At 36.3% G+C, this 23404-nt stretch overlaps 1 protein-coding gene across 1 annotated transcript in view; it reads left to right on the top strand.

The window, feature by feature from the left end:
* LOC102754647 (low-density lipoprotein receptor-related protein 1B) overlaps positions 1-23404 on the top strand; it is a 139960-nt gene that overhangs the window by 52608 nt on the left and 63948 nt on the right. Inside the window, exons 13-17 of the mRNA XM_006769211.2 lie at positions 1582-1698; positions 4071-4244; positions 5237-5362; positions 7531-7695; positions 22105-22266. Of these exons, the coding sequence (XP_006769274.1) occupies positions 1582-1698; positions 4071-4244; positions 5237-5362; positions 7531-7695; positions 22105-22266 (744 nt within the window). The remainder of the gene's footprint in view (positions 1-1581; positions 1699-4070; positions 4245-5236; positions 5363-7530; positions 7696-22104; positions 22267-23404) is intronic.

Below are 23404 nucleotides of genomic sequence, written 5' to 3'. Positions count from 1 at the left end.
CTCACCTGGAACTGCCTTCTTAGACAACTTTAAAGTATAATGGTGGCAGCAGGAAACTGGATCTTTTTATGGTTCATGTTCCTCATAATTATAGTTGCAAAAGCAAAAACATAGTTCCCAACATGACTTCAAACAGCAAGTTAATCATCAGGCAGAAACTAGTAAATAGTGGACCATCAGTAACTTCATTGTTTTAATTATGAAGTTATTTCTAGAGGTTGATTGGACATACACCATCCTTATGTCCTGCTTCAGGAACAATATTTATGTTTAGTTTGATTACATTTGGGCTCAACCTACCTACTTAATTGAAGAATTATTCCCAAATAACGTTCACCATGATTTTTTATTTACTCTGATTGTTAAATGTTGAGTCATCTACACAGGAATACAATTAGCACAGATTCAAAAACACTTTCATTTAGTGGCCCTGCCATTGAGTATACCTCGATTGCTTATTGAATATTCTGATTGGAAAAGCTCTTTAACATGCAGATGCCAAAGGTATTTTGCTTCCACTGTACTGTCAGGGTGTGCCCTTCCTCATATCTAAACACTAGTTGTATCACAAAAATTAAATACAGCAGTGAAAATTTACTATAGAATGCAGGTATTATAGATCTTTCTCTTCTATATTGAAGGAACATTACTTAAGATATTCTATGTGTTGATGATATTTTTTGCAAGATAATGGCTGGCTTTAATGACATTATAAAATTTAAATTAAATGAATAGAAAAGCATTTTTTTTTTTACCACAGATTATTTTAGTGCATTGTTATTCACTAACAGATACTGATGGTAAAACTGAAGACAAGTCATCTCAGAGTAAAGTCATGATTAAAGAGGAAAAAATAAGCACAACCTTTTCCACTTAAGCATCAACCTTTAGTCTATTTAAATATCTGCTTACACACAGATGTCTCACACCACTGTAGGCCAGCTCCAAATGGGTGAAAATATCTTAAATTTAGCTCATAAAACTTTTATGTACTGAGAAATTTACCTCAAGAGATCAAAATATAACTAATTATATTGAGTTATTTTTAAAGCTAGATAAGCTATTTAAATTATGATATATGCAAGATAAAAACTAATATTATGGAAAAGCCCTTTAGAAAATAGCCATAACAGTCCAGCTAGCAAGACTCAGTGGCTGAGCATCGCTCTATGAACCAGGAGGTCACTCTTTGGTTCCCGGTCAGGGCATCTGCCGGGGTTTCAGGCTCGATCCCCAGTGTAGGGCTTACAGGAGGCAGCCGATCAATGATTTTCTCTCATCATTGATGTTTCTAGCTCTCTCTCCCTCTCCCTTCCTCTCTGAAGTCAATAAAAAATATTTTAAAAAATTAACCATAACAGTCAGTTAAGTGTGGAAAGGAAGGATACTTCGGGTAGGTTTTCCTATGTGAAATAAGATTTTTGCTCCAGCTTATTAAATAAATTCCATGTAATCTATGCATATGTAATTTCTGTGATGTTTGCAGAGAAACATCAATAATAATTATACATTAAGAAGCAAAAACGTAATTTAAATAATATGAATGTATGTGTTATTTGCCTGTGCGTGTTGGCTTTTCAGGGCTGGCTGTGGATCATTTCAGCGAGCGGATCTACTGGGCTGACCTTGAGCTCTCCCTCATTGGCAGCGTTCTGTATGACGGCTCCGACTCCGTGGTCTCCGTCAGCAGCAGACAAGGTTTGCCAAGTGCTTTCATGATTTCTTGTAATTATTTTGAGAGAATTAAATAATGGAATGTAAATATAAGTATGAGAGCTTTGTATTTTGGATTTCCTCAAATTCTTCTTTCAACTTGTAGCTCTTACTATTGATTATAATTTTCATTCCTACTAGAGTAACAAAGATGCCAAACCACAAAAACTTCTTGACTCCAGGACAAAACTGGTCCATCACTACCTAGATTCAGAAAATAATAATTTCGTTGCTGCTGAGGATATCTCATTCTAAGCAGAACATTTCAAGTAGTAAAGATTGGCATCTGTGAAAACTAATTTTTATTTCAAATTGCAGTGATAACAAGCAGAAAAGAAGTTACTGCATATAACAAAATATGATGATAAAATTATTATTATTATTATTATTATACGTAATTTATAGTTATACTTTTATGCAAAGCAAAAGTAGTGTGTAAAAATTACAACCTACCTCCACCCCTAGTGACCTCAGTGCCTACTTGTGCACTTCCTGTGCGGCACCCGTTTCGCCTCCACCTCTGTGCCTGACTCCTATTTTTCTCTCTCTCACTATCTGACTCCTGTGCCTGGCAGCTTCACTTCTTTCTATGAATCTAATTTCTTTTTGTTTTCCTACCACAACCTCTCCCTTTACTTACCACAGATTGTTCATAATATACTTGACATTTTTATATGTACATATTTTATTTAATGAACAAATTTAAAGGAGTTTTGCTCCTTAAAAAAAAAAGCAGAGGCCGAAACCGGTTTGGCTTAGTGGATAGAGCGTCGGCCTGCGGACAGGGGGGTCCCGGGTTCGATTCCGGTCAAGGGCATGTACCTGGGTTGCGGGCACATCCCCAGTGGGAGATGTGCAGGAGGCAGCTGATTGATGTTTCTCTCTCATCGATGTTTCCAACTCTCTATCTCTCTCCCTTCCTCTCTGTGAAAAATCAATAAAATATATTTAAAAAAAAAAAAGAAGAGATGTTGAAAGAAAAATAATTAAATTGAACTTTTATCATGCCTTTGCCCAAGTATGTGTTTTTGTATGGTGACCATGGATGGACAAATATAATTCTACATTTCTGAAATAAGAAATGTTTCAGCTTAAGTGTGCATTTTAATATTTCAAAGAACATTGAAAAAATATATGTTTCAAACACATTTTATGTTCTACAAACTCTAGATAATAGGTGAAATACAGAGTGGGCAAAAGTAGGTTTATAACTATAAATATACAGAACATAGTTTATTCTTTTATTATTTGTTAACTATTGTATTATTTTTCATAGAAATAACTGTAAACCTACTTTACTTGCTTTAAATTTCAGCACCAAATGTTTGACTAATTATTCTTTTTGCAATTAAATAAGTCATTTCTTAACATGAGAAAAACGATGGTCTCTATTATTTTTAGCCAAAAAGTCAAATGTGTAATTACCATTTGCCAGTTTGTTTGTTTTTGTTTGTTTATTTTTTTTTTTACTTTGTTTCCAAAACAGACAATAGTAACATCAAAATTGTTTTTGGATTTTACTCTTTGTTTTTTAAATTTATTATATATAGTTTTTTTCTTTATTGATTAAGGTATTACATATGTGTCCTTAATCCCCCATTGTCCCTCCACCCCCCCACTCATGCCCTCATCCTCCCTGGTGTCTGTGTCCATTGGTTGGGCTTCTATGCATGCATACAAGTCCTTTGGTTGATCTCTTCCCCTTACCCTCACCCTCCCCAACCTTCCCTCTGAGGTTTGACGGTCTGATTGCTGCTTCTCTGTCTCTGGATCTGTTTTTGTTCATCAGTTTATATTGTTCATTATATTCCACAAATGAGTGAGATCACGTGATATTTATCTTTCTCTGACTGGCTTATTTCACTTAGCATAATTCTCTCCAGTTCCATCCATGCTGTTGCAAATGGCAAGAATCAACTCAGAATTGCTTGATAAATTTGTAACGCAGGTAACCTATTTTGATCCAGAACACAATTTGAGAATTGTATGAACTGCCTGTTTTTCGCAAAAGATAACATTGGCCTATAAGGCTTTTCTTTTGACAGCAAATTTTAAGGCAGGGAAAATTACACTGCATATAAGCCCTAAGCAAATGCTTTGTGGTGGTGACAATGATAAAAGTGATGATGAAAATGTTTATTATGTTCTGAGTGACATATTTAGTATCACACATATCCCTAAGGCAAATAAATTAATTCTAATAACCTTACAGATAATGTTTAAAATATTTTAGTTCTGAAAGAGTTTTTCTAAACAAGAATAATACGATTTTCTATAAGATTTTGGATAAACTTAGTTTTCTTAAGTTTGAGAATTCACATTGCAACTTTTATAACTCCAGCTTTTAAAAATTCTAGGCTTGCTACATCCACATAGGATTGATGTCTTTGAAGATTATATATATGGAGCAGGACCTAAAAACGGTGTATTTCGAGTACAAAAATTTGGCCATGGTTCAGTAGAGTACCTAGCTCTAGATGTTGGTAAAACAAAAGGTGTTTTAATATCTCATCGCTATAAACAACTAGACTGTAAGTATAATATTTTATACAATTGTCTATATTGGTGAATTTTCTTTCTTGTCACTCTCAAAAGAAAATATTTTTTAAACTGCCTTCATTATATCAATGTCTTAACCCCAGTAACTTAAATAACTTTAATTTTGTTATCACCAGACTTTAAATTACCAAAATCAAGATATAAGTAATACAAAATTTTTTGTTTGTCATAACAAATATGAAAATGTCAGGATTTGCTACGTTTTCTTATTATTCAATTCGACATTGTTTTTTTATGTGTCATTTATTTTCATATCTTAATAAAATCTTCTGAGTCTGTAGACAAGTGTAGAAAATTCATCATTAGTCAGTTTAACTTTTTCTTACTGATACCCAAGTCACAATTATATCTCTAACATGCCAACCTTAGATGTATCTGGGGAGAGCTCTTTACCAGGGCTGTTTTCTCTGATTGTTCATGACTCCTATTGTTACTTTCCCTCCCAGATGGGAATTGGAAAATAAGGGATGCTATTATCTTGAAAGGTATATTTTGAACACAACTATCAAAAATATTGACAACCAGAGTAAAAATGTGGCTGAAAATCCAATGACTCCTTTCTATGTATGAGTTCATGCTTCAAGAGAATGTTTAAGATTTATTTATTTTTAATCTTTATGGCAAATAGAAAGGGATTTAATCTCATTTTGTGCAATGATCTGGAAAGGTAACAAAGATATTTATCCAAATCAGTGATGGAAACAATTAAAACAGCATATAGTCCCCTAAAAACTTCCTAGAATTCTATCTCAAGTTTTGCTGCTCTTTACCAGTCATCTGACATATATAGTTCTAAGGTTAGTAACATCTGTCCCCCTATTAAGGTGACCAGTAAGATTGAAATGAGATAATTCCAGCAGAAAGTTGATGTGATTGCTAATTCCATCATTTCACCTATTGAATTTCATGTTCTTGAAACCTATTGTATTTATAGTCATGCATTTCTTTGTTTTCTTTTCACCAGTACCCAATCCTTGCTTGGAATTAGCATGTGAATTTCTCTGTTTGCTGAATCCTTCTGGGGCCACCTGTGTGTGCCCGGAAGGAAAATATTTGATTAATGGCACCTGCAATGATGACAGCCTGTTAGGTAGGTAAACTTCATTATATCAGTAAATAATGAATTCATCTGTATGACACATTTTTACAGCTATAGACACTGAGCAGAACTAGCTACTCAGTCATCAATGTACTTACCTTAATAGCATTGCTTCTTGAATACCTCCATAAACTGTTCTTCTGATGATAAGTTTCTATTAATTCACTTTACATTTATTCACAAAGCTGCACTGAGCACTTACTGTGCATGTAAGAGTAGGTTAAGAACTTTGAAGTCACACACAGATCAAAATGTATTTTTATATAGCTCGTATATCAGTGAAGATCATGTTTCTGAGCAACTCAACCCCCAAATACATTTAGTCATTCAACAAGTTTATATTGAACAACTTCTGTGTGCCAATACTAATTTAGAAACTGGTGATTAATTTATAAAGAGTCTGAGTTTCCTCTGTGTAAAATTTGATTAACAATAAATATTACCATTACCATTAACAAATGTTTTGAGAGTTATGAGCAACGCATAACACTAATTTAGAAACCAACGACTAATTCAGAAACAAAACCTCCAAGATATCTGTACTCATGAAGTTAATAATTTAGAAGCTAGAGGTTGAAACAAATGTTAAAATAAATTGAAACATAATTTCCAATGTTGATAAATATTAAAGAGCAAAAACTTTAAAAAATACAAATAATGTGATCTCTTATATTTAAGACACTAGAGGCCCGGTGCACCGGGCATATATATATATGCCTAAATGACCATTTGACTGTTCAACTGTCTGACCATTCAACCTGTAGCTATGATGCACACTGACCACCAGGGGGCAGATGCTTAATGCACAGACATGGAAACATGGAACAGACTGATGAATCTCAAAGGGAAGGGAGGAGGGGGTAGGACGGGAAGAGATTAACCAAAGATTTCATATGCTTACTAGAGTCCTGGTGCACGGATTCTTGCACCGTAGGGGTCCCTCGGCCTGGCCTGTAGGCATTGGGCCAAAATCGGCAGTCCAACATCCCCCGATAGGTACCAGATTGTGAGAGGGTGCAAGCCAGGCTGAGGGACCCCACCAGTGCATTAATCCATGCACTGGGCCTCTAGTCTTAACTATAAAATAGGCATGACTTTAATAGAAGGCATATTCTAGAATGAAATGCCTCTCACAATATTGTCAATCATTTCTGTTTCATTGGACATTGTGTCTTGCTTTAAGTAAAGCAGTATTTCTAACGGAGCAGGGATATGTGAACACATATAGATAAATTACCTGAAAAATGATTTCAAGCCAATCTTTTTTATTAATCAGACATCATATTTTTAAGAAATAATTTTCCTATTCCAAGTAATGACCATCCTTTCTCATTCTCAGCCAAACTATATGGAATAGACAAATTGTGCCTAATTATTTTAAATATGGAAATTGTACACATGGAAATGTTTCTACACTGTTCTATTATCATCTTATACCTGTGGTTGGCAAACTGCGGCAGCATTTTGTGGAAGAACCCGTATTTTGTGGAATAGCCACACTCAAGGGGCCAAAGAGCCTCATGTGGCTCGTGAGCCGCGGTTTGCCGAGCCACAGTTTGCCTACCACTACCAAATCTAAGTGACTTTTGGTTTGGAATATTTATATATATAGTTAATAAGTATGTACATCAAAGAGTATATTTTTATTTTAAAATTCCCCTATACTATAAATTGTATGTCTATGTATATAATATACTTATTATATATATATATATATATAATACATTTATTCTATATGTAAAGATATATGTTTACATACAGTTTACATATTTCAGTTTGGTTTGAAATTAAACACTTCTAAAAAATGGTCTATGATTATCCACATTATAAAAAATACTTATTGGTTGGACAATATTTTATTTTTAGAAAGTCTCAGTTGGTTTTAGTACTTACTGTTTTAACAACTATAAGAAATGTCTAATAATGTTTTAAGCATATAGAAAAATAAAATTTAATTCAACATTTGTATTCACCATTCAATAATGCTTGAAATTTATTTCTCTGTTTTCGGATAATTTTATTTCTCCTTTTATATTATGAGTGTTTATTTTTGGAATTTTTAATAAAGCAAATCCTAGTATTTTTTATTTTCTAAAAATATTTTTATTCTACTATCCACTAAATGGCATGCTAATTCATACATTTCTTTTTATGACCAGATGATTCATGCAAATTGACTTGTGAAAATGGAGGAAGATGCATTTTAAATGAGAAGGGTGATTTGAGGTGTCACTGCTGGCCTAGTTATTCAGGAGACAGATGTGAAGTAAACCACTGTAGCAACTACTGTCAAAATGGAGGAACTTGTATACCATCCGCTCTGGGTAAATATTTGAGTTTCATTGTCTATTCAAATCACTTGCAATGTTCTGTAAACATGAAAAAGAAAATAATGTTACAATATCATTTCTGGTACCTTAATAAAGAATACATTAACACAAATTAAGTGGAATAAGTAATTTAACATAATCAATGACATTTGTTCTAAATTTAGTATTTCAAGGTTCAAGGCATCTAACTTAACAATAGTAATGACATGACCAGGTGTTGAGTGTGCCACGTGCCAGATCCAGTGGTCACAGATTCTGACTCATCAGGCTTAGAATGATGAAGTGAAACCAGTTTTATAAGCCTTATATCTTTGACTTGAATATCTGTTTGTTCTTAATTGAACAGTTTGCCTAATGCTAAGAATCATTTGATATTGAAAATTAGGTCCATTTTAAATGTAAATATATTAGTTCAAATGTGTTTCACTACTTGAAAGAATACTTTGCTAAAGATAGTGTGTGGAATGCTGGTAGCTCCTTTAAAGTATCATCTATATATATAAAAGGCTAATACGCTAAGTGCCTGGCCATCTGACCAGTCACTATGAGTGCACTGACCACCAGGGGACAGATGCTCAATGCAGGAGCTGCCCAGATTCAGTGACATGGCAGCGGCAGTTCTCAGGTGATGCATCCAGAAACCAGAGAGGAGGGAGCCTGATTCCTACATAACTCCACCTTCGGCCATGGGTTATGTTGTTGCTGAGGCACTGTGGGTCCCAAATCTGGTTTACTGCACACTTGCATTTGCGTTCCACACCCTGAACAACAGCAACTTTGCAGAGTGCCCTCTCACACTCTGGGACCCCTTGGGGGATGTCAGAGAGCTGTTTTTGGCCCGATCACCACAGGCTAGGCCAAGGGACCCCACCTGCCAGAGGGACCCTGCTCACTGCAGATGCCCTTCGAGCCACGACGCCATCTCAGGTGCGACCAACTGGGGAGGGGACAAGAGAGGTTGACTCCAGGGCATATCTGGCCTGTCTCGCCCCGTCCCACCAGCCACCTTCTAATTAATTTCCTTTCAATGTGCACAAATCCATGCACCGGGTTACTAGTTACAATATGCCATTTACTGGGGCAGCATGATGGCAAATGTAGCTTGCAAGTATCTCTTTTATAAACTATTCATAAAATACTTGCACTCATTAAATGATACAGTGTTGAAGTCCCTTTGCAAGTGACTGCTTAAGAACCTTAATGCTAACCCTATGTTAACTTCATAGCAAGACTAATTTCAAGTCTCCCCAGTAACTCTACCACAAACTTAACTTTCATACAGAACTCAAACCAAACCTTAGGCTGAAGCATAGTCATTGTACAAATGCTACTACACACACTAACCAAAACATTCATCCAATCTTAAAAGAATAAAAAATAATTAGTATAAATATATGATATCAGCACATCTGATGGCATTGTAGTTCCCATCTAAAATCATAACTACCCTTGCCCTAGCCTGTTTGGTTTAGTAGTTGGAGTATCAGCCTATGGACTAAAGGGTCCCAGGTTCAATTCCAGTCAAGGGTAAATACCTCCTTTGCAGGCTCCATCCCCAGTCAGGGTGAGGTGGGGGGCAACCAATCAATGTGTCTCTCTCACATCGATGGTTCTCTATCTTTGTCTCTCCCCCTCCCTTCTATCCTGTCCAAAAGTTAATGGAAAAAATATGCTTGGGTGAGATTTAACAAAACATATAAAATAATAAAATATAGTAAAATGAAATAAATAAAATAATTACTCAGTTGACATGTAGTGTATAATCTGCTTTGAAAATATCAGTTTACCATGAATTAGGACAGGGGTTCTCAAACTTTTTAAACAGTTCACTGTCCCTCAGACCGTTGGAGGGCCAGACTATAGTTTTAAAAAACTATGAACAAATTCCTATGCACACTGCACATATCTTATTTTGAAGTAAAAAAACAAAACAGAAACAAATACAATATTTGTATTTGCATGTGGCCCATGGGCTGTAGTTTGAGGACCCCTGAATTAGGATATACTTGAGATTCTTATTAACTTATACAATAGTTAAATTTGCACAGTGGTTTCTAAAACATATAAGTGAACATTAAAACTTATCTTTTACTGACTTGTATTATGTTTAAAATATGTTCCCATGGGAATAAATTAACCCCAATGCATAATAAAATTATAACTTGCAGATCACAGTATTTGGTACAAAGGATATAATGCAACTATGAGAGCAACCTATGCACATTTTACTCTACTACATAAATGCTAATTTCTTTAGTCAAATGGAAAATTAATCCATATGATCTTTACATCCCCTACATGGTTAATTTCCATCTTGCTGGGAGTTCTCACTGCTTCTGTTCTCACTGCTTCAAAGAATTCTGCTATTCTTTGAAGTATTTAGCATAATGCTAACTGAAAGAGTCACATTAGAAATTTTTTTCAATGGAATTTAGAAGAACTAAGCTGTTTCTGTTTTGTATTCTTATAGTAAAAGCATTACTATTTCTTTAAGTTTGATAGTTTTATGTCTATAAATATTTTTGATAGGTGATTAATTGATAACTAAGTTATTATAACTGCTTAACTGAATTCTGAAAAATAATATTCAGCAGATTGATTGAAGTAAAAAAGACACTAGGATCTTGATTACATATTTTCATTCTGCGTAAGGAAAGTTAATCCATAGAGTAGAGTATATTCTATTGCTGCAGGAGAAATTGTAGTACTGGAACCTTCATTGAATATAAAAATAAAAGTCCAATAAATGTGCCATGAAAGGATATGACCTGTGATCTTATTTTAGTAACATAGATACCATTTCCTTCAGAAAAAAAAAATATTTTCTTTTGTAAATGAGTTTTAGGGATTTTATTATTTTATTGTTAACTTAATTTTTCTTATTATAATAACAAAATCATTGGGTTATAACTGTTAGCAGTGAAATGCCACCAGAATGTTCCTGGCAATGGACCTCAGTTTTGCAACCTCGATATTTGAGTTCTGGCTAAGAAAGAATTCAGAGCTAAGACTCAAATACAAGCAGAAGTTTATTTAGAAAATCACAGAGGTAGAAGAAGTGATCCAGGTTGGCTGTGCAGATTTAGGAAACAAGCTACAGAGGCAAAAGGAAGGCCCTTGGAGCTTCGGAAACAAAAGGCAAGGGAACACACCTGGAGGAAGGAGAGGGGGAAAGTTGTGGGCATGCTCCAGAGAGAAGTGCCCCCTGGAGAAAGAAAGGGGTGAGAAAGGCAAGGACACGCTTAAGGGAGAGTGTGTGTGCTGAGTCCTCCATCCTGAGAGTTTGATCTGTTCTCTAAAATTTTGGATCTTAGGGAGGGTCCCAAGAGAGGACCTTCATGAAATATTCATCAGCTTTCCAGGTGTGTCCTTTCTGAGTCATGGTCTCCGCTGATTGGTATTCACTAGGGCAGAGGGTCATTTGTCACTGCAGCTGGTCCTGATGTCAGCCATGGTGTCTCCCTGCCTGGCCTTGCTGCTTTTCTGGGCCTGGAGCTGAAACACAACTGAGGCTTAGATGTTTCCTGTAGTTTGACCAAAACTGTCTCTGTGATCAACAGACCCAAGACTCCGTTCCTAAGATTATTTGATGTGGGTCAAGATCTCATTGTCTTCAGGGCTTGATGCTTAAGGGAATGGCTGTGCCAGGGCTTGTGTGGGAGTCAGATGAAGCTATTCTTTCAGCCATTTGTTCCTCCTCTAAAAGAATCTACCCCATGACTAGCAACATGCTAGGGGAGGAAAGGTCAGGGGAGGTTCTGGACTACATGACCAGTGATATGAAAGGCCAGGGGGTCTAAACCTCATGACCAGTGACAACCAGGTAGGAAAGGTCACCTTGGGTGTGAGGGCCTTGTTTTCCCATTGCTAGGCACTTGGGGCCTTCCTGGTACCTGGCCTATTGCTCCTACTCTCCTCATGCCTGTCTACCTACCATACAACCAGATGACTTTCTTATATTTATCCATGGAAATATTTAAGCCAATTAAAGAGTTTGTCACTCCAATCTATGCCTACTATTTAACCTGCAACAGAACAACAGGGACAAATCTCTATGAAGCATTGCATTTTCCATCCTATAAATGCATCCTGAATTATATATGGATACAGCACAACTTTTAATGTTTTCAAATGATTTGTCCAGACTCTGCTACATTCTTAAAATCTATATCAACTTTACCTATGCACCCAGATTATTAGATTTTGGCTCACATAGAGAGGATATGTTCAGAAAAAATTATATTTCAAATTAGTAATATAAATGGCATCATCTGAATTCAACGTGAGTTATGTTATTATAGTTTATTGTCTTATACCTAATAATTAATAATAATATAATATTTAAATAAGTCATTTACAAAGCATTTTAAAAATGTGGTTTTATAGAACATGATCTGGTATTATAGAGTGTAGAATCTTATTATCTCCACACAAATGTTAATTTGTTAAACAAATCCCATTGGGCAAGTCATGGATTTATTCATTGTTGGTTTACTTATAGTTAAGCCTTTTGGCAAATTCCTATGTGGACACTATATAACTAGGGTTTGGAGAAGCCTTAATTAAAATTTATAAGTTTATGACAGTTGTGTAAGACTATAATATTTGAACAAAGAAATGTCACCGATTAATTAAAAGCACACATCTGAGAGGCATAATTAAAATTTTGCATGTAGGAATGAGTTTTTCCCTCATTCCTTAAGGTTTTTTTAATAAAGAAAACTAAAATATTAATTCATATAGAAAAGTACTACAAAATTAAATAGTTTGACATTGATTACACAACAAGGGTCCATGTAGTCAATTTCTATGACCTGCTCATTGAAGGATAGATTTAAGATAAAGTTTGCCTTGGGTAATATATTGGAAATGAGAATAAAGCATTGAAGTATTAAGATATTTAATTACAAAAATTATAAAATAATTTGATTTTTTATTATTTATAACATTTTGAGATGTATGTGATAAACTATATTTACAATTAATCTTTACTTTTATGAATATGTATTATATAAAGTAGACTAGTAGTCATACTGTTTGCAATTTTTCTTACTCATAGGTTTGTTATTTAGGCATTTAATATTTCTGTCAAAATAAATCAGGTTTTCTACACAGTTAATTTATAGAAATGTTGATGAGGGTTTGTAAATTTGGGACAATATAACAAATACTCCCACTCATAAAGTTTGGAGTTATGCAAAAGGGATAGCAATTTTAATTTGGGAAGTTTGGCAAGATATAAAAGTAAAACTAACTAAGTGAAGAATGGGCAATGCAATTTTTTATAGTTGGTGATATATTTGTATCCAATTATTTCAATGAATTCTATAAGAAAGCAGTTTTCATTGTAGCTCTCTCTTATCACCACTTCTGTGGAAATTCTGTGAAATGTTTTGTTTCCAGAAATAAAGCAGAAAAAGACAATGCTGATATAAATCATTATCTTCTCTGCAGTGGGAAGGGTCCTTATAATAATAGGTGAGTAGATGGAGAACTTTGCTTCTCATTCAGTTAAGATCATTTTTTTTTTCCAGGTTACTGTTCCAAATAGGATAGTAGCACATATGGCTGCCATCAAATTTGACTGCCCCCAAAATGTATGCTAAAAGGGAAGTTATGCTGGAAACTTTCAGACACCTTCAAAGCATCATGGAACTGATGGCAAAACATATATACTGGTGTGTCTCAAGTCATATATTTACCTAGGATAGAAAGTACACAATCACCTAAACATCTTGATAAAGCTGGGCATACATTTAAACTGCCCATCTTTGCTTTTCTTTCATTTTTTATTATATTAGGGCTGTTTTTAATCTTTTAAATTAATTTATTAATTTATTTATTTTCCTTACCCGAGAACATTTTCTTCATTGACTTTTAGAGAATGGGGAAGGGAGGGATGGAGAGAGAGAGAGAGAGAGAGAGAGAGAGAAGAGAAACATTGACCGGCTGCCTCCTGCAAGCACCAGGCTAGGGCTGAGAATCAAACCCACAACCTTTTGGTATATGGGACTAGTCTCCTACCAGCTGAGCCACACCAGCCAGGGCATAATAAATATCTTAATGAAAATAAAATTATAATAAACACCCATGTATCTATTGTCCAGTTTCAATAATTATCAACATTTATCTAATTGTTTCAACTATTCTCCACCTAACCACTCCATATACTTGTTTGCTAGAATATTTTATTCAAAGTAAGTCCCAGCCATCATGTTATTTCTCCTATAAATACTTCATTGCTAAGAAATAACTGTCATGCCATCATTACATATAACAGAATTAACATTAATGTTTCGCCCTTAAGGGCACCTTCCACTCCCTTTTTTGTGCACTGACTTACTTGAGAAACGAGATAAGACAGTTTAAAACAGGGAGCAGGCAGACTCCCTTGAACCCATTGATTAACAGTAACAAATATGCCATAATTCAGGGCTTGGCAAACCTTACGTAAAGGGCTAGATAGATAGTAAACATGGTGGGCTTTGTGGGCCACATGACCTCTGTAGGTCTAGTGGGAAAGCCGCCTTAGACATAAATGGGTGACTGTGTGCCAATGAAAGTTTAGTTACCAAAACACACAGTTGGTTTTGGTCCATGAGCTATAGTTAGCTAACCTCTAATATAACAGGAAGTTTACAGCACCATGTATGAAGTAGTCATCAAAAACATTGAACCTACATCAGATCAAAGCTCCAGGGTGGAACTCACTTTTCAACAAATACTGTGTTAAAGGAACCAGTAAAATGACATGCTAAATCATGGGACATTCTAGAGGGGGACTAAACCTCCTTTCTCAAGTAAATCAGTGTTTTCAATTTAAATTGAGCTTGATGTCCTAGCATTCTTAACATTCATATTATTTATGTTTAGGGAGTGCTAAAAGCTGAGTATTTAATCCTACTTGCTTTATAAGAATCTAAGAAAATATTCAGTTGAAAACAAAAAATTGCAAACTTAAGATAGCATACAATAAAGAAAACCATTAACAAAACAAAAAAAACAGCCTACTGAATGGAAGAATGTATTCACTAGTGATATGTGCAATAAGGGGTTAATATCTAAAATTTATTTTAAAAACTCACACAACTAAACACCAAAAAACAACAAATAATCAAATTAAAAAATGGGAAGAGGACCTGAATAGACATTTCTCCAAAGATGACGTACAGAGAGCCAATAGACATATGAAAAGATTCTCAATGTCATTAATCATCAGCTGGTGTGGCTCAGTGGTTGAGTGTCAACCTATAAACTAGGAGATCCCTGGTTCAATTCCCATTCAGGGAACATGCCTTGATTGCAGACTCTATCCTCAGTGTGGGGCATGCAGGAGGCAGCTGATCAATGAGTCTCCCTCATCATTCATATTTCTATCTCTTTCTCTCCCTTACTCTATGAAATCAATAAAAATATATTTAAAAAAATAAAATAAATCAGCAAACAAGTGCTGGTGAGGATGTGGAGAAAGGGAAACCTTTTGAACTGTTAGAGGGAATGCAGATTTGTGCAGCCACTATGGATATTTTAATTTTCCTAAAAAAATTAAAAATGGAACTGCCTTGCCGAAACCGGTTTGGCTCAGTGGATAGAGCGTCGGCCTGCGGACTGAAAGGTCACAGGTTCGATTCCGGTCAAGGGCATGTACCTTGGTTGCAGGCACATCCCCAGTGGGAGTTGTGCAGGAGGCAGCTGATCGATGTTTCTCTCTCATCGATGTTTCTGACTCTCTATCCCTCTCCCTTCCTCTCTGTAAAAAATCAATAAAATATATTTAAAAAAAATAAATAAAAATGGAACTGCCTTATGACCCAGCAATTCCACTTCTGGGTATATATCCAAAGTAACTCAAAATACTAAATTGAAAAGAGATATGTACCCATATGTTTATTGCAGTGATATTTGCAATACCCAAGTGCCCATCAATAGATGAGTGAATAAAAAAGTGGTGGTATGCCCTGGCTGGTGTGGCTCAGTTGGTTGGAGAATCATCATGTACACCAAAAGGTCATGGGTTTGATTCCTAGTCAGGTGTATACAGGCAGCAACCCATCAATCTCTCTCTATCTCTCTCTCTTTCTCTCTCTCTCTCTCTCTCTCTCTCTCTCTCTCTCTCTCTCTCTCTCTCTCTCTCTCACTACTTCTTTCTCTTTCTCTCTTTCTCTCTCTACCTACCCCTTTCTTTCATTCTAAAATTGACAAAAACATATCCTCTGATAAGGATAAACATGTTTTAAAAGTGATAGTACATACATACAATGGAATATTACTCAGCCATAAAAAATAAAATATTAACATTTGCGACATGGATGGACCTAAAGGGCATTATTCTAAGTGAAATAAGTCAGAGATAGACATATACCATATGATTTTGCAGAATTTTAAAGAAAATAAACAACACAAAACAGAAATAGACTCATAAATGCAGAAAATACACTTACAATTGCCCAAGGGGAGCAGGGTTGGGGGCTGAGTGAAAAAGCTGAGGGATTAAGAAGTGCAAATTGGTAATCACAAATGTCACAGGGTTGTAAAGCACAGCATAGGGAATATAGTCTATAATCTATATACATAAAAGCCTAAGCTACTGTTACATTGGAATGACTGGAACGACCAGAATGACAGGTCACTATGATGTGCACTGACCACCAGGGGGCAGATGCTCAATGTAGGAGCTGCCCCCAGCCTGCAGGCCCCGATTGCTGATGGGCCTGCCAGCCAATATCCTGGTCCCTGCTGGCCAAACTCTTGGTCCCTCCCCCTGGCTGGCAGGCCCCCAGGCTGGGACAGGGAACTGAAGGTGGGTGGCAGTGGACGCAGCCCCTTTCTCAAGGGGGCTGAGGGCTGGCTCCTTCCTTGGGCCGGCTCCCTCCTCCAGCTGGCAGCCAACCTCACAGGAACCTCCTGGGTTCCTCCCCCTGTCTCTCCCCTGAGCCAGCAGGCCCCGATTGCTCAATCAGGGGCAGGCCCCGGGCTGGAATGGAGAACCGGGGATGGGTGGTGGCAGACATGGGCAGAGAGGGAAGGAGGAGGCTGGGAACCTGATCGGTCCTGATCGCCAGCCAGGCCTAGGGACCCCCTCTCTAGTATTGTAATAACTATGTATGGTGCCAGGTGAGTACTTAAACTATCAGAGGGAACACTTTTATAATCACATTTATATGATTGTTTAACCACTATGCTGTATACTGTTCACCTGAAACTAATATAAACTAATATTGAATGTCCACTGTGATTGAAAATAAAATGTAAAATAACATTGCATATTAACTAAGTAACAGGATTTTATAGCTATAACAAATCAAGTAGAAAAAAATAGGAGACATAATGAGCCAATAGCAGAAGACTAGTTTTGCATATACATGCACACAGACATATAAAAAAGAAAAGAGGAAAATAGGGAGAAAAATAATTGAGAATGAGGAAGTGGAGGAGGAGCCTAGTCAGACATAGATGACATCAGCATTCTTAAGTCACTACCAGAAGAAAATGTTCATGGTATAAACCTTTCAAAGTTTTAATGCCTTTTCACTTAATAATGTCACTGTTACAAACATATCCTAAGGATTATACTGGTACAATACTAGAGGCCCGGTACACAAATCTGTGCATGGGTGGGGCCCCTCAGGGTGGCCTGTGGGGATTGGGCCCCAGCTCATGCCCCTAGCTCATGCCCCCAGCCTTGCAACCCTGCTTGGCACCCTGCTGTGGCCTGGCGCCACCCCCTCACCTGCTCCACCATCCTGCCTGTGGGGCGATCAATCAGGGTCAGGCCCCCCGCATGACTCCCTCAGTGCCTGGGAGCCCAGTGGTGGCCCCACCCCCACCACTGCCACTGGTTGCTGTCTGCGGGGTGATCGGCAGGGCAATCGGATCCCCGCTCGTACCCACCTTGGCCTGGTGCTGCCTGCTCACCTACTCCACCATCCCACCATGGTCCCACTCTTGTTGGGCCCATTGGGGCTGGCAGCACCTCCACTGCCACCCGCTTCCAGCACTGTGTCACCGAGGCCCGCCATGTTCTATGCCGCACCCTGGTGGTCAGCACATGTCATAGTGAGCAGTTGAACAATTTGCATATTAGGCTTTCATTATATAGGATTTGGGTGTGAAATGTTCAATATAGTGTTATTTATAATATAAATTGGAGATAAAATTAGAATTCAAATAGTTAATATATAAAATGTAGCATATATAAAAGCAAATGTTATAGCATTAAAAATTGTGTATCCCCAGAGAACAATGTTCATGACAAAATTTTTATCTCTTGGGGATTGTGGGAGGAGTTGAACCTACTGAGCAGCGAGAGATATACAATAAAGAGTGAGAATGATGGTCTTAAGTTTAGTATGGAGAATGAGCCCATAATCAGAAAATTGGGTCAGAGGTATTCAGATACAGAGATAATTATTGAAGCCATAAAGTTGGATAATATCACCAGAGAGAGTTTGGAATAATATTTCTTTGAGAGACAGAAATAGTAAACATAAAGACAATTGGTGTTTTTAAAAAAGAATAGATAGCCGAAACCGGTTTGGCTCAGTGGATAGAGCATCGGCCTGCGGACTGAAAGGTCTTGGGTTCGATTCCGGTCAAGGGCATGTACCTGGGTTGCGGGCACTTCCCCAGTGGGGGATGTGCAGGAGACAGCTGATCGATGTTTCTCTCTCATCGATGTTTCTAACTATCTCTCTCCTTTCCTCTCTGTAAAAAATCAATAAAATATATAAAAAATAAAATAAAAAAGAATAAATAAAAAGATAGGGAAGTCAATAATAGTGTCTTAGAGGCCAAGTGGGTAGAATTTTCAAGGATATCTGTTAAACAGTGTAAAATTATGAAGAAAAATTGAGGACAATAATAATTGAGAAGAAATTAATTGATTTATGGACTAAGAGATTTGAGGTAAACATTGCAATAGTACATAAATATATAGTAAAGACAATACTGCATGTTAACTTCTTCATTTCTAAACCTTTCTTACCACTAGAGAATGAAAATTAACTTACTTGAGCAATATTGAAAAACCTGCCCTCTCTATTGAGAAAACAAAGAGAACTAACCAATTAAGACACATTATTTTGTATATTAAAAAAAAAATTAAAACTGTAAACCCTCTGAGGGATTGGAATGTGACTTTATGACCTTTTTTTGATTGTTTGTTTTTGTGTGTTGTTGTTTGGTCATGTATTGGTAGAATTGGAAGCAGTGAGTGTAGATTTCTTTTGAAAAAGTTCAAGGATGTACCAAAATTTGAAGTAGTATAAGTAGAAGCACATGACAAAGGTTAGGTGTGCTTTTTTGTTATGTGTGTATTGTGTGAGTAGGGTTAAGCATATTTAGAAGGTAAAGGAGAAGGAACCATCCTTCAAAGTTTGAAATGTTGCAGTCTGAGAATAAAGTTAATGGGGAATTTCTGCTCTATCCCATCACTACAATGCAAACACATTTAAAATTTAATTTTATCTTAAATAAATAATGGCATAAAATGTGTACGTTAAGAACATTTTCAGAATAATTTTCCTAGATTGTTACAGTACCTTGGTAGACACAGTCAGTCATGCCTATAAATGGTGAATGTCACTCAGTAAAATAAGAATAATCATATCTAAAATGTAACAGTGCTTTCTATACATCTAACACAGTTAAAAATGCTCTGCATATATTATCTCATTTATTCTATATAATTTTACACAATAACTCATGAGGTAGGTACTGTTACTATCCACTTTTTACACACAAGGAAATAAGCAGAGAGGCGATATTTGCCCATGGTCTCACAACCAGTAATTGGCACATACAGTTTATAAACACTGACAGTCAAACAACCTACGCTCCTCAGTCTGAGCTAAAAATGCTATAGAAACTAGACTATTAGAGCTAGCAAATGGCTCCTACGCCCCTTCCTCGGGTCAATCGGTGCTCTTCCTGCTTGTGCTACCCTTGAAGGCTGCCAACGCTCCAGCTCCCGGCTGTGCCTTAGTCATTGTAACTGTGCTGTTTCCTTTTCAAATGTCAAAATCAAATCCAGCCACCTAAAAACCTTTCCAAATGAACCCAGCGCCACTTGTACGGGTGTACCCAGAGAGAGTCTTGAAAAAATTAGATGGAGCCCATGACAAAATTCTACAACAGATGGTCCATTTCTCATCAGCAAACAAACGATCTGCTGTACCATCGCCTAGTTTCTCTCAAGTTAGAGAACATCCCCCTGAATATGAAGAGATTTCTACTTGTCAAAAATAAATCTTCTCTTCAAAGGAAGAGGAATGGGAGCCTTTTAAAAATCACTCTGCCTTATTTTCCAAACAGCTGTAGATGAGATGAAAACAGGGTGTTGTGTCTCTGAGTGGCGGGGATAGAGGGATTTGCAGGCGCCTTAGCAGCCTGTGTTTGTTTCTTTCAAACTTCTATCATTTTACTCTTTTCACTCCCAATTTTTAAAAACAAGGAATAATAAACTGGAAAGTAATGAAGAAAAGTTTAAATCTACAGTGTTTCAGTTCTCTGTATGCACTTGTTCTAGTTGTTCTAATGCAATCAATTTCTTCTGTATTTTCTGTACTGTGTGTTTCACATTTAACTCCGGTATGTGTTCCTGTTTGTATTTTTTATTTCTCTATAAGTCATTCTCTGGTTCTTGTAGATGAAGAGGTATCCCTTCTTTTGTTCAGGGTTTCCATTTTCCCTGGTAACTGTGCTCCAACAATAACTATTTTCTTTATCTTCCTACCACCATTTATTCTATTGTTTGTGTCTTTATGTTTCACCTGTTTTTGTTTGTGAAGATATTTTCTAGGTATGTAATCAACAACTAGAAAATTCACTACCATTATAAGAAAAATCTTTATCTACAAGTTTTAAAGCCATGTTCTGGTAATGAAAACTTCAAGGTTAATCAGCTTTTAATGTATATAAAATTTATCTTGTTTTTCAACCTATTATTAGGCATTTATGTAGCCACTAGACTAATATCATTATAAAAAATTGTAAAGCAATACTACTCAACATAAAAATGTATATAATTTTCTTCATCGAGAAGCAATAGCTTCTAGCATGTTTAAGTGTGTGGAGCCCTTTCAAAGTAAACTAAATAAGTAAATTGTGAAACTTCAATTTATTCCTTTTCTTGGAAATGCGGGTAGATTTTATTTGGAGACATTTTATTCACCTAAGAATGCTTTTCAAAAAAAGTAGAAACATAGAATTGTCCTTCATTGTAGAATATAGAATCTATGGCAATAAAGAAAAACATATCACTTTCATACCTCAAGCCTTAAGCATTACATTCATGCATTTTTCTGGCCACTCTAACTATGCTTTATTTCTACAAAAGCAAGAGGAGATTTTTGGATATTCTCTGATGTTAGCAACCCTGTGTCATTTTCTGAGTTCTAGTTCATTGAGATCTATAACTGAATTTCTTTCTTATGCTATTTGATGTTATTTTATATTTGTGCAATGTGTAAACCTCATTCTTCCCCCCTTACAAATGATACCCATTAATTTAGTTTTGTTTTGTTCACCACATCTACAGAGCTAGTTCTGCACTCAATTTTCTACTCAGTTCTTGACAGTCCAGGCAGTTAGAGAGACTCATTCCTGATATAGCAGTTAACTGTTATGTTCAAAACACCTTAAAGGATTGTTCAGCTTTCATTGCGATGTTAGTTCCCACAGTGCAAATAAAGAAAAATATCTAAAGATGATCCATCAGATTTGCTATTGTATACTGTTAACATTAGATTTCTAAATCATCTTACCAGACTAGAAGTGACAGTCCTTACTATGAAGAAAAATATCAAAATGAAATAAAATAGGAGTGTGTAAGTGCTTATACCTAAACACAGTATGTGTATTTAAATCAAATAAAATAACATTCATAAATATTAGTATAGATGACATGTCCACTTTGAATTTATTAAAATATTTATTTATAATAAGTCTAAGCTCTATTTTATGTAGATCCAGCAACAGTTGGTACATGAATCAACACAGGGAAATATAATTTTCTCTACGTTATCTTCTAATGGCCAATACAATCTGCATTACCACATGAATAGAGCAAACATAATTGAAAAGGCAAAATGGGCCAGGAAAGAGAATACAGAGAATAATGAAAGCACTTTAAAGCATAACATATTTCTGTGAATATATAATTATGTATAAAATGAGCTCTGCTAATTTGGCTAGGTGTGAACCTGCGTTATCATGGAATCTAGGCATCATGGGAACATTGGGAAACAGACCCAAAGAGGTCAAATTACTGCCTCAAGTCACAGATTTAAGTAAGAGAGCAACTTTGACGGCAACTCTGGCATCCTGATTCTTATCTAGTGAAGACTCCATGAAAATAAACCATTTTAGTTCAGTAATTTCTTTTTTATTACATTTTTCCAATAGGGAGACCCACCTGCCGCTGTGCGCTGGGATTCACTGGACCAAACTGTGGCAAGATGGTCTGTGAGGACTTTTGTCAGAACGAAGGGACCTGCAGCGTGACTGCTGGGAACCAGCCTTCCTGCCACTGCCCGCCTGAACACACGGGGGACAGATGCCAGGACTGTGAGTCAGAGCCGCACCAGGCAGCATGCACTAATGTTTACATGAAGAAGCTTCCTTGTTACCTGTACTGTATTTGCTACATGATCTCAGTCCCAGCCACCCCATTTTTCAGTTTCAGCCCCTGAGTCACCTCAACTCCAATAATTCTTTACATTGTTCTTCATCCTTCTCTTAAAGAGTCTTTGCTTCTTCCTTCTCCAGCTTAGGTTCCATAGCCTATCATTATAATCATTCCCTGGTATCCTCCTCGACTCCCTCTTCTCTGGTGTTGCTTTTCCTGGAAATTCATAACATGGTTAAGTCCAATGTTCCCTCTTTCCTGAACTGGTGCCCTGTTGCTAAATGCAACTGAAGGAAAACACATAACCATATACACTGGTCTTAGTTGAGTGTTGTTGTTTTTTATCACTAATCTCAAATGGATACTTACTATGGCTTCTTAGTGTATTTCACTAATCAATTGACTCTCCTAAATGTCTATGTCATATTCTCTCCTTTCTCCTCAAACCTCCAGTACCTGCTCCCCAACTTTACTCTCAGCTAAAGACAGCTGTCTAAAGAGAATGGCCACAAGTTACCACCTCCACACCCCTCAACCTACTTTACTCTATATCCACACACACTGTCTTTCTTCTCGTGGAGAGGAACCCTATGCTATGTCTAATGCTACACTACTCACTCATACGCTATTTACGTGTAGCTACTCATGGACACATCTCTTACCACTGACCCTCCTTCCTCTTGCTTTATCAATGTTTTCTTTTCTAATTGGTTGTCACTTTTTTCTTTAAAAACCTTACCTTGTGACCACATCCCTTTCTAGCTACAACTTTATTAATTTACTTATTTTTTTTTAATAGTAGCATTGCTTTTAAGAGTTGTTATATTCTCCAATTCCTCTATTTTTCTTTTGACTCTATCTCTGTTGGCTTTTTATCTTCACTATTCTGCTGAAACATCTTTTATCAAGTCAACTAATTTATTTTCATGTTATTCATGTTTTTATACCCAGTGGTCATTTTTCAATTCCTATTTTACCTCTACAGTCAGCACTTAATCATTTCCTCCTAAAACACCTAATTTGCTTGTCTTTATTTTTACTAATCTCTTATTTTCATGCCAGTTTTACTGGCTGTTT

Source organism: Myotis davidii, unplaced genomic scaffold (assembly GCF_000327345.1).
Source record: "Myotis davidii unplaced genomic scaffold, ASM32734v1 scaffold2364, whole genome shotgun sequence".
Taxonomy (NCBI): Eukaryota; Metazoa; Chordata; class Mammalia; order Chiroptera; family Vespertilionidae; genus Myotis; species Myotis davidii.
Note: the sequence above shows the minus strand (reverse complement) of the source record. Positions and strands in the feature narration are given on the sequence as shown.